The sequence below is a fragment of the Mobula birostris genome, chromosome 2, assembly GCF_030028105.1.
Source record: "Mobula birostris isolate sMobBir1 chromosome 2, sMobBir1.hap1, whole genome shotgun sequence".
NCBI classification, from domain to species: Eukaryota; Metazoa; Chordata; class Chondrichthyes; order Myliobatiformes; family Myliobatidae; genus Mobula; species Mobula birostris.
Genome location: NC_092371.1, coordinates 9,584,181 through 9,596,303, shown reverse-complemented (window position 1 = coordinate 9,596,303; position 12,123 = coordinate 9,584,181). Strand labels below are relative to the sequence as shown.

General features: G+C 50.1%; 1 protein-coding gene across 1 annotated transcript in view; it reads left to right on the top strand.

Moving 5' to 3' along the window:
• Window positions 1–12,123, top strand: part of LOC140194191 (potassium/sodium hyperpolarization-activated cyclic nucleotide-gated channel 4-like) — a 146,056-nt gene that overhangs the window by 14,980 nt on the left and 118,953 nt on the right. Inside the window, exons 2-3 of the mRNA XM_072251698.1 lie at window positions 2,121–2,550; window positions 6,108–6,269. Of these exons, the coding sequence (XP_072107799.1) occupies window positions 2,121–2,550; window positions 6,108–6,269 (592 nt within the window). The remainder of the gene's footprint in view (window positions 1–2,120; window positions 2,551–6,107; window positions 6,270–12,123) is intronic.

Sequence of the window (12,123 nt, the reverse complement as noted above, 5' to 3'; positions counted from 1 at the left end):
TAGGAAGGAATGTGGAGAATGTGGAGAGGGTTCACCAGGAATGGAGGGCAGCTGCCACAAGGAGAGGTTGGATGGAATAGAGCATAGGACACCACAGCTTAGGAACAGGCAATTCGGCCCGCCACGTTGTGCTGAGCCAGTTAAATTAGTAATTAGACGTTTACTCTGCTCTTTGCGGCTCTGAGGCTAAGGAGGTGAGGCTGCTCTGGGCCGTGAGCTCCACGACAATTTTGCCCCGCTCTGTGACGAACAGAGGCTGAGGCTACGGGCCTGCTCTGGCTGCTCCCAGCTTCTTTTTCACAGACTCACCTTCATTCTGAATGTTGTTGCCTGCTTTTATTGCTTCCATAATTTGTGTGTGTTTTTTTTCTTGCTGCACTCTTTCGTCTTTTTCCTAAAGGGTTCTTTCTTGGTTTCTTGTTTTGTGGCTGCCTGTGAGCAGACAAGTCTCTAGGTTGAATAATTTATACATAGTTTGATGATAAACATACTTTGAACTTTTAATTAGTAATCAAATGTCTACTCAATATCATTCCCTGCACAATTCATGTTCCTATCTAATAGTCTTTTGAACGCCCCTATCGTATTCTTCTACATTATCATCCTTGGCAGTTCTAGGTGCCCACAACCCAGTGTAAAAAAAAAACTTGCCCCAACATATCTTCCTTCAACTTAGTGATAACCAGTGATATTAAACATAATTCTGATTCTGAAGCTGGCTCTTGTACTTAATCTGAGCACCAGTGCCCCACAAGGCTGTGTACTCAGCCCCCTGCTGTACTCACTGTACACCCATGATTGTGTAGCCAAGTTTCCATCAAACTCAATATATAAGTTTGCTGATGACACAATTGTAGGCCGTATCTCGGGTAATGATGAGTTTGAGCACAGAGAGGAAATTAAGAACCTGGTGGCATGGTGCGAAGACAATAACCTATCCCTCAACGTCAGCAAGACGAAGGAATTGGTTGTTGACTTCAGAAGGAGTAGCAGACCGCACGACCCAATTTACATCGGTGGTGCGCAAGTGGAACAGGTCAAAAGCTTTAAGTGCCTCGAGGTCAGTATCACAAATGACCTGACTTGGTCCAACCAAGCAGAGTCCACTGCCAAGAAGGCCCACCAGCGCCTTCACTTCCTGAGAAAACTAAAGAAATTTGGCCTGTCCCCTAAAACCCTCACTAATTTTTATAGATGCACCGTAGAAAGCATTCTTCTAGGGTGCATCACAACCTGGTATGGAAGTTGTCCTGTCCAAGACCGAACAAGCTGCAGAAGATTGTGAACACGGCACAGCACATCACACAAACCAATCTTCTGTCCGTGGACTCACTTTACACCGCACGCTGTCGGAGCAGTGCTGCCAGGATAATCAAGGAGACGACCCACGCAGCCAACACACTTTTCGTCCCTCTTCCCTCCGGGAGAAGGCTCAGGAGCTTGAAGACTCGTATGGCCAGATTTGGGAACAGCTTCTTTCCAACTGTGATAAGACTGCTGAATGGATCCTGACCCGGATCTGGGCCGTACCCTCCAAATATCCGGACCTGCCTCTCGGTTTTTTTGCACTACTTTACTTTCCATTTTTCTATTTTCTATTTATGATTTATAATTTAAATTTTTAATATTTACTAATTTTTACTATTTTAAATATTTAATATTTGTAATTCAGGGAGTGTGAAGCGCAGAATCAGATATCGCTGTGATGATTGTACGTTCTAGTATCAATTGTTTTGGCGACAATAAAGTATAAAGTATAATTCTGGACTAATAAAGGCGAGGGTGCCAGATGCCTCCTTAACCACCCTATCAAACTCTGTAGCCACTTTCAGAACGACGGACTTGGACCCCAGGATCCTTCAGCTCTTCAACACTGTTAAACGCCTTGCCATTAATGGTGAACTATCTCTTTAGTTTTGGGGTAATACGGTTTTCTCTGGAGCGGTGGCTGGTGAGGGGAGGCATGATAGATGTTTGAAAAATCATGAAAGGTATAGTTAGATTTAGACAGCTGGTATCTTTTCCCTGGCATCAATATGTCTAATACCAGAAGGTGGGAAATGGGAAATTCAAAGGCCGTATGCTTACTGTCACTTAACATCAAATGCTTGTTCCGGCAGGTTTTACTGGGATCTTGCCATGCTGCTGCTAATGGTGGGGAACCTGATCATCCTGCCAGTGGGAATCACCTTCTTCAAAGATGAGAACACCCCTCCCTGGATTGTCTTCAACGTGGTGTCAGACACCTTCTTCCTCATTGACCTGGTGCTCAACTTCAGGACGGGCATCGTGGTGGAGGACAATACGGAGATCATCCTGGACCCTCACACCATCAAGATGAAGTATCTAAAGAGCTGGTTCTTGGTGGACTTTGTCTCCTCCATCCCTGTCGACTATGTCTTCCTCATCGTGGACCTGGAGACGAGGGTGGACTCTGAGGTTTACAAGACAGCCAGGGCACTGAGGATCGTGAGATTCGCCAAGATCCTCAGCTTACTCCGGCTCCTGCGCCTGTCTCGTCTAATACGATACATACACCAGTGGGAGGAGGTAAACATCTGGGCTCAGCGAGCTTGGAACAGGCTGGCCGGTTGGTCCTCTGAAACTCTCCTCTCCCTGCAAGAATCTGTAACTTAATCCCTCACTCCTTCCCCTTCCCAATTCCCAGAAAGTTCCCCTGATCTTCTCTTCCCACCCCAATACCTCCCTTTCTGATTTCACTGCCTCTCTGGATCGCTTCTCATCGCCATCCAAACCCCTCCCTCATGATCCCCTCCCTCTATAATCTTCCCTTCCCGGCTTACCAAAGGGGCAACTTACAGTAGCCAATTAACAATTAACAAGACCATATGACACAGGAGCAGAATTAGATCATTCAGCCAATTGACATTCAGTCAAGGCTGATTTATTTTCCTTCTCAACTCCATTCTTCTGCCTTCTTCCTGTAACCTTTGACATCATCACTAATCAAAAGCTTATCAACCACCATTTTGAATACGCCCCCAATGATTTGGCCTCCACAGCCAGCTGAATTCCACAGGTTCACCACCCTCTGTCTTAAGAAATCTCTCCTCATCTCTGTTGTAAAGGGGCACCCTTCTATTCTGAGGCTGCCCCTGCTATTGGAAACATCCTCTCCACATCCACTCTGCTGAGGCCTTTCAATATTCAGCAGTCTTCAATGAGATCTCCCCTCAATCTTCTAAACTCCAGTGAGCACAGGCCCAGAGCCATCAAACGCTCCTCATATATTAACCCTTTAAATTCTAGGATAATTCTTGTGAACCTCATCTGTCGGCACATCCTTTTCTAAATAAGGGGCCCAAAACTGCTCACAATACTCCAAGTGCAGTCTGACCAATGACTTATAACAGATTACATCTGGCGAATGGTATGCTGGCATTCATAGCAAGAGGATTCGAGTACAGGAGCAGGGAGGTACTACTGCAGTTGTACAAGGCCTTGGTGAGATCACACCTGGAGCATTGTGTGCAGTTTTGGTCCCCTAATCTGAGGAAAGACATTCTCGCCATAGAGGGAGTACAAAGAAGGTTCACCAGATTGATTCCTGGGATGGCAGGACTTTCATATGATGAAAGACTGGATCGACTAGGCTTGTACTCTCTGGAATTTAGAAGATTGAGGGGGGATCTGATTGAAACGTATAAATTTCTAAAGGGATTGGACAGGCTAGATGCAGGAAGATTGTTCCCGATGTTGGGGAAGTCCAGAACGAGGGGTTACAGCTTGAGGATAAAGGGGAAGCCTTTTAGGACTGAGATGAGGAAAAACTTCTTCACACAGAGAGTGGTGAATCTGTGGAATTCTCTGCCACAGGAAACAGTTGAGGCCAGTTCATTGGCTATATTTAAGAGGGAGTTAGATATGGCCCTTGTGGCCAAAGGGATCAGGGGGTATTGGAGAGAAGGCAGGTACAGGGTTCTGAGTTGGATGATCAGCCATGATCATACTGAATGGCAGTGCAGGCTCGAAGGGCTGAATGGCCTACTCCTGCACCTATTTTCTACGTTCCTATATTTCTACATCCTTGCTTTTATACTCTAGTCCTTTTGAAATCAACGCTAACATTGCATTTGCCTTCCTCACCACCAACTCAACCTGTAAGTTCTCCTTTATGGAATCCTGCACAAGGACTCCCAAGTCCCTTTCACTTCCAATTTCTGAATTTGCTTCTGGTTTAGAAAATAGTCAGTTCCTTTATTCCTTTTTACCAAAGTGCATGCCCAAACTGCATTCCATCTCCCACATCTTTGCTCATTCTCCCAATCTGTCCAAGTCCTTCTTCAGACTCCCTGCTTCCTCAAAACATCCTGCCCCTCCACCTATCCTTGTGTCATCCACAAACCTGGCCACAAAATCATCAGTTCCATCATCCAGATCATTGACACATAATGTGAAAAGTAGCGGACCCGACACCAAGCAACCCCCAGGTCATCGGGAGATACTATTAAAAGGGAAACATGCAAACTCCACATAGACAGCACCGGGGGGCCGGGTTCAAATTTGGGTCTCTGCCATCTGAACCATTGTGGTACCCTATTATTCTTATTCGGGCTCTTTCAAATAAGATCTTATCAAATTAAATCTATCAAATAAGATCACCCTTCATTTTCCTAAACTCTAAAGGGTACTGACCCAAGCTCTCCTGATAGGACAAGCCTCGCATCCCAGGAATTAGCCTGGCGAAACTCATTTAGACCATTTGCTTTTCTTACCACAGTGAAAGGCATCAAATACCCTTTCTTTGGGACCTTATTCACACGTCCCGAAACATCCCTCAGTGGCTGTGGGCGAGACCTGAGGGAGACGGTTCACCTGCTGGAATTGGACTTGTTATTGGTTTATTCTATGATACAGTGGAAAGCTGGTCTTGTTCATACAGATCAGATCGTTACACAGTGCATTGAGGTAGAACAAGGTAAATCAATAACAAAATGCGGAATAAAACGTAACAGCTACAGAGAAAGTGCAGGGCGGGTCGACGATGAGGTGCAAGATCATAGCGAGGTAGATTGTGAGGTCGAGGGTTCATCTTATTGTTCAGTGGTCTGGTAACAGTGGGAGTAGAAGTTGTCCCCGAGCCTGAGGGTCAGTGTTGCCTGATGGGACAGGGGGGAAGAGAGGATGTCCGGGGTGGGAGGGGTCTTTGATTCTACTGGCTGCTTTACTGAGGCAGCGAGAAGTGTAAACAGAGTCCGTGGAGGGGAACTGGTTGCTGTGATGTGCTGAGGTATTTCATTCACTTATTTTCTTCAGTGATATGGTGTGGAGTTGGCCCTTCGAGTCGTGCCGCACCAAATTACGTTCATTTCCTGCGCCGTCTTTAAGAAGTTCCCGTGAGTGCATGAGTTTCCTCCAGGTGCTCTGGTTTCCCCTCATAGTCCAAAGATGCACCGGTTGGTCATTGTAAGTTGTCCTGTGATTAGGCTGGGGTTGCTAGGCGGTGGGTAGCTCAGTGGGTATGAGGGCAGAACAAGGTAGATTGTGCGGTCCATTGTACTAGGGAACCACTCAGCAGTCGGGTAGAAGCTGCCCTTGAGCCTGGTGGCACAAGCATTCAGGCTTTTGTACCTTCTGCCTGATGGGAGAGGGGAGAAGAGAGGATGTCCGGGGTGGGTGGGGTGTGGTGGTTGTCTGCTTTTGACCGCTTGATGGGACAGACCATGTTCCACCAATGGGGAAGTCTGGAGCGAGGTTCTTGTGTTAGGGAGTGATGCTGAAATTGTGTATAATACTAAGCAAGAAGTATGGCTTGGGAGAACGTGCAAACTCCACGCAGACAGCACTGGAGGCTGAATCGAAGCTGGGCTAGTGCTGTGAGACCCTGTTACATGGACCCTCACAACTTATCCATGCCAATTTAGTTTGCCTTCATCTGTTCCAGCCCAGCCTATCCAATTCTTCTCCATCGCGACGATTTTCCTCACCTTGTAACATCCTCGTAAACCTGCTCTGCCCCCTCTCCAATTCCTCACTCCTCAGCCAGACTCAAACATGTCACCCCTTCCTCTACCCACCGGTGGGCAACCAATCACAGGGCAGGTTGAAGAACCCACCCTCACCATCTCTCTTGCTCTATTCGTCAGATTTTCCACATGACCTACGACCTAGCCAGTGCAGTGGTGAGGATTGTCAACCTCATCGGGATGATGCTCTTGCTGTGCCACTGGGATGGCTGCCTCCAGTTCCTTGTTCCCATGCTCCAGGACTTCCCAGAGGATTGCTGGGTCTCCATCAACCGCATGGTGGTAAGTGCTGGGGGTTGGGGGGGGGGGTGGAAAAATCAAGCAAAAATCCACAGGCGCTGGGAATACAAAATAAAGATATTGGAGATATCCAACAAGTTGGGCAGCATCCACGGAGGAAGAGACAGGTCAAATTATTTCAGGTCGAAGATGCTTTTGTCAGAACTGGGAGAGAATGAAAGCAAAATTAGTGCATAAATACAGTATATAAAATTATGAGAGGTGCGATAGGGTAAATACGTCCCCCACACCCCCCGGGTGGAAATGTCAAATGTTAGAGGGTATGGGTTTAAGGTGAGAGGGGAAAAGTTTAAAGGAGATGGTCGGTGGGACTAGGTGAGAGTAAGAGTTCGGCACGGACTAGAAGGGCCGAGTTGGCCTGTTTCCGTGCTGTAATTGTTACATGGTTATATGGGTGGGGCAAATTTGATTTTGTACGGAGAGTAGTGGGTGCCTGGCGTGTGCTGTCAGGGCTGGTGGTGATGGAGACAGATACAGCAGAGAGATTCAAGATGCATTTAAACAGGCATTTGGATATCAGAATCAGGTTTGTTAGCACCGGCATGTGTTGTGAAATTTGTTAACCTAGCAGCAGCAGTTCAGTGCGATACATAATATAAAAGAGAGAAAAAAATAAATCAATTATAGTATACGTATATTGAATACATTAAAAATCGTGCAAAAACAGAAATAATATATATTTAACAGTATACTGTGATATTCTTGACCTGCTGCAACTTATTTTCTGCTACTTAGCTATTTAATACTGTTTTTCTATTCCTGTCTTGTTTTTATCTACCGCTTTATTTAATTGCCTGAGAGGAAGCCAAACAGAGTTTCATTGTACCTATGTATAATGACAATAAAGATCATTCCACTTCACTCCACTCCACTCCACTCCACTCAATTCCACTCCACCCCAATCCACTCCACTCCACTCCATTCCACTCCACTCTATCCCATCCCATCCCACCACACCCCACCCATCCCATCCCATCCCACCACACCCCACCCATCCCATCCCATCCCACCACACCCCACCCATCCCATCCCATCCCATCCCACCACACCCCACCCCATCCCATCCCATCCCACCCCATCCCATCCCATCCCACCACACCCCACCCCACCCCATCCCATCCCACTCCACTCCACTCCACTCCACTCAAATCCACTCCACTCCACTCCACTCCATTCCACTCCACTCTATCCCATCCCATCCCATCCAATCCCACTCCATCCCATCCCCCCCACCCCACCCCACCCCACCCCACCCCATCCCACTCCACTCCACTCTATCCCATCCCATCCCATCCCATCCCACCACACCCCACCCCACCCCATCCCATCCCACCACACCCCACCCCACCCCATCCCATCCCACTCAATTCCATTCCACTCCACTCCACTCCACTCCATTCCACTCCACTCTATCCCATCCCATCCCACCACACCCCACCCCATCCCATCCCATCCCATCCCATCCCATCCCACTCCACTCAATTCCACTCCACTCCACTCCATTCCATTCCACTCCACTCTATCCCATCCCATCCCATCCCACACAATCCCACCCCATCCCATCCCACCCCATCCCACCCCAACCCACCCCACGCCACCCCATCCCATCCCATCCCACTCCACTCCACTCTATCCCATCCCACCACACCCCACCCCATCCCATCCCACTTCACTCCACTCTACTCAATTCCATTCCACTCCACTCCACTCAATTCCACTCCACTCCACTCCACTCAATCCACTCCACTCCACTCCACTCCACTCTATCCCATCCCATCCCACCCGACCCCACCCGACCCCACCCCATCCCACCCCATCCCATCCCATTCCATCCCATTCCATCCCATTCCATCCCATCCCATCCCATCCCATCCCACCCCATCCCACCCCATCCCATCCCATCCCATCCCATCCCATCCCATCCCACTCCACTCCACTCCACACCACTCCACTCCATTCCACTCCACCCCACCACACCCCACCCCACTCCACCCCACTCCACCCCACTCCACCCCACTCCACCCAACTCCACCCCACTCTACCCCACTCCACCCCACTCCACCCCACTCCACTCCACCCCACCCCACTCCTCCCCAGTCCACTCAATTCCCCTCAATTCCACCCCACTCCACCCCACTCCACCCCACTCCACCCCACTCCACCCCACTCCATTCCACTCCATTCCACTCCATTCCACCCCAGTCCACCCCACTCCACTCCACTCCATTCCACTCCACTTCTCTCAATTCCATTCCACTCCACTCCACCCCATTCCATTCCACTCCACTCCACTCCACTCCACTCCCTTCCACTCCACTCCACTCTGTTCCATTCCATTCCACTCCACTCCACTCCACTCCTCTCAATTCCATTCCACTCCATTCCGCTCCACTCCACCCCACCCAACTCATTCCATTCCATCCCACTCCACTCAATTCCACTCCACTCCACTCCATTCCACTCCATTCCACTCCACTCCACTCCACTCCATTCCAGTCCACCCCACCCCACCCCATCCCATCCCACCCTACCCCACCACATCCCATCCCACTCCACTTCACTCCTCTCAATTCCATTCCACTCCATTCCACTCCAATCCACTCTATTCCACTCCACTCTATTCCACTCCACTCCACTCCACTCCGCTCCACTCTACTCCATTCCACTGCACCCCACTCCACTCCACTCCACTCCACTCCACTCCACTCCACTCCACTCCACTCCACTCTACTCTACTCTACTCTACTCTACTCCACTCTACTCTACTCTACTCTACTCTACTCTACTCTACTCTACTCTACTCCACTCCACTCCACTCCACTCCACTCCACTCCACTCAATTCAACTCCATTCCTTTCCATTCCACTCCACTCCACTCCACTCAATTTCCACTCCACTCCACTCCACTCAATTCCACTCAATTCCACTCCACTCCACTCCACTCGATTCCATTCCATTCCACTCCACTCAATTCCACTCCACTCCACTCTACTCCATTCCACTGCATCCCACTCCATTCCATTCCACTCCACTCCACTCCACTCCATTCCACTCCATTCCATTCCATTCCACTCCACTCCACTCCACTCCACTCCACTCCACTCCACTCCACTCCACCCCACTCCACTCCACCCCACTCCACTACACCCCACTCCTCCCCACTCCTCCCCATTAAACCCCACTCCTCTCAATTCCATTCCACTCCATTCCACTCTGCTCCACTCCACTCCACTCCACTCCACTCCACTCCACTCCACTCCACTCCACTCCACTCTACTCCACTCTACTCCACTCTACTCCACTCTACTCCACTCTACTCTACTCTACTCTACTCTACTCTACTCTACTCTACTCTACTCTACTCTACTCTACTCTACTCCACTCCACTCCACTCCACTCCACTCCACTCAATTCAACTCCATTCCTTTCCTTTCCACTCCACTCCACTCCACTCAATTCCACTCCACTCCACTCCACTCCACTCGATTCCATTCCACTCCACTCCACTCCACTCCACCCCACTCCACTCCACCCCACTCCACTACACCCCACTCCTCCCCACTCCTCCCCATTAAACCCCACTCCTCTCAATTCCATTCCACTCCATTCCATTCTGCTCCACTCCACTCCACTCCACTCCACTCCACTCTACTCCACTCTACTCTACTCTACTCTACTCTACTCTACTCTGCTCCGCTCCACTCCACTCCACTCCACTCCACTCCACTCAATTCAACTCCATTCCTTTCCATTCCACTCCACTCCACTCCACTCAATTTCCACTCCACTCCACTCAATTCCACTCCACTCCACTCCACTCCACTCGATTCCATTCCATACCACTCCACTCAATTCCACTCCACTCCACTCTACTCCATTCCACTCCACTCTACTCCATTCCACTCCACTCTACTCCATTCCACTGCACCTCACTCCATTCCACTCCATTCCACTCCACTCCACCCCACTCCACTCCACCCCACTCCTCCCTACTCCTCCCCATTCCACCCCCCCCACTCCACTCCACTCTACTCCCTTCCATTCCATTCCATTCCATTCTATTCCACTCCACTCCACTCCATTCCACTCCACCCCACCTCACCCCATCCGATCCAATTCCACTCCACTGCACTCCACTCCTCTCAATTCCATTCCACTCCATTCCACCCCACTCCGCTCCACCCCACTCCGCTCCACTCAATTCCACTCCACTCCACTCAATTCCACTCCACTCCACTCCACTCCATTCCACCCCACCCCACCCCACCCCACCCCATCCCATTCCACTCCACTGCACTCCACTCCTCTCAATTCCATTCCACTCCATTCCACTCCACTCCACCCCACCCTATCCCATCCTATTCCACTCCAACCCACTCCACCCCACTCCACTCCACTCCATTGCACTCCCCTCCATTGCACTCCACTCCACTCCACTCCACTCCATTCCATTCCATCCCATCCCATCCCATCCCACTCCACTCCATTCCACTCCACTCCACTCAATTCAACTCCATTCCTTTCCATTCCACTCAACTCCACTCCACGCGATTCCATTCCATTCCACTCCACTCAATTCCACTCCACTCCACTCCACTCTACTCCATTCCATTCCACTCCACTCATTGCAACTCCATTCCCTTCCATTCCACTCCACTCCACTCAATTCCACTCCACTCCACTCCACTCGATTCCATTCCATTCCACTCCACTCAATTCCACTCCACTCCACTCTACTCCATTCCACTGCATCCCACTCCATTCCACTCCACTCCACTCCACTCCACTCCACTCCACTCCACCCCACTCCATTCCACTCCATTCCACTCCATTCCACCCCAGTCCACCCCACTCCACTCCACTCCATTCCACTCCACTTCTCTCAATTCCATTCCACTCCACTCCACCCCATTCCATTCCACTCCACTCCACTCCACTCCACTCCCTTCCACTCCACTCCACTCTGTTCCATTCCATTCCACTCCACTCCACTCCACTCCTCTCAATTCCATTCCACTCCATTCCGCTCCACTCCACCCCACCCAACTCATTCCATTCCATCCCACTCCACTCAATTCCACTCCACTCCACTCCATTCCACTCCATTCCACTCCACTCCACTCCACTCCATTCCAGTCCACCCCACCCCACCCATCCCATCCCACCCTACCCCACCACATCCCATCCCACTCCACTTCACTCCTCTCAATTCCATTCCACTCCATTCCACTCCAATCCACTCTATTCCACTCCACTCTATTCCACTCCACTCCACTCCACTCCGCTCCACTCTACTCCATTCCACTGCACCCCACTCCACTCCACTCCACTCCACTCCACTCCACTCCACTCCACTCCACTCCACTCCACTCTACTCTACTCTACTCTACTCTACTCACTCTACTCTACTCTACTCTACTCTACTCTACTCTACTCTACTCTACTCCACTCCACTCCACTCCACTCCACTCCACTCCACTCAATTCAACTCCATTCCTTTCCATTCCACTCCACTCCACTCCACTCAATTTCCACTCCACTCCACTCCACTCAATTCCACTCAATTCCACTCCACTCCACTCCACTCGATTCCATTCCATTCCACTCCACTCAATTCCACTCCACTCCACTCTACTCCATTCCACTGCATCCCACTCCATTCCATTCCACTCCACTCCACTCCACTCCATTCCACTCCATTCCATTCCATTCCACTCCACTCCACTCCACTCCACTCCACTCCACTCCACTCCACTCCACCCCACTCCACTCCACCCACTCCACTACACCCCACTCCTCCCCACTCCTCCCCATTAAACCCCACTCCTCTCAATTC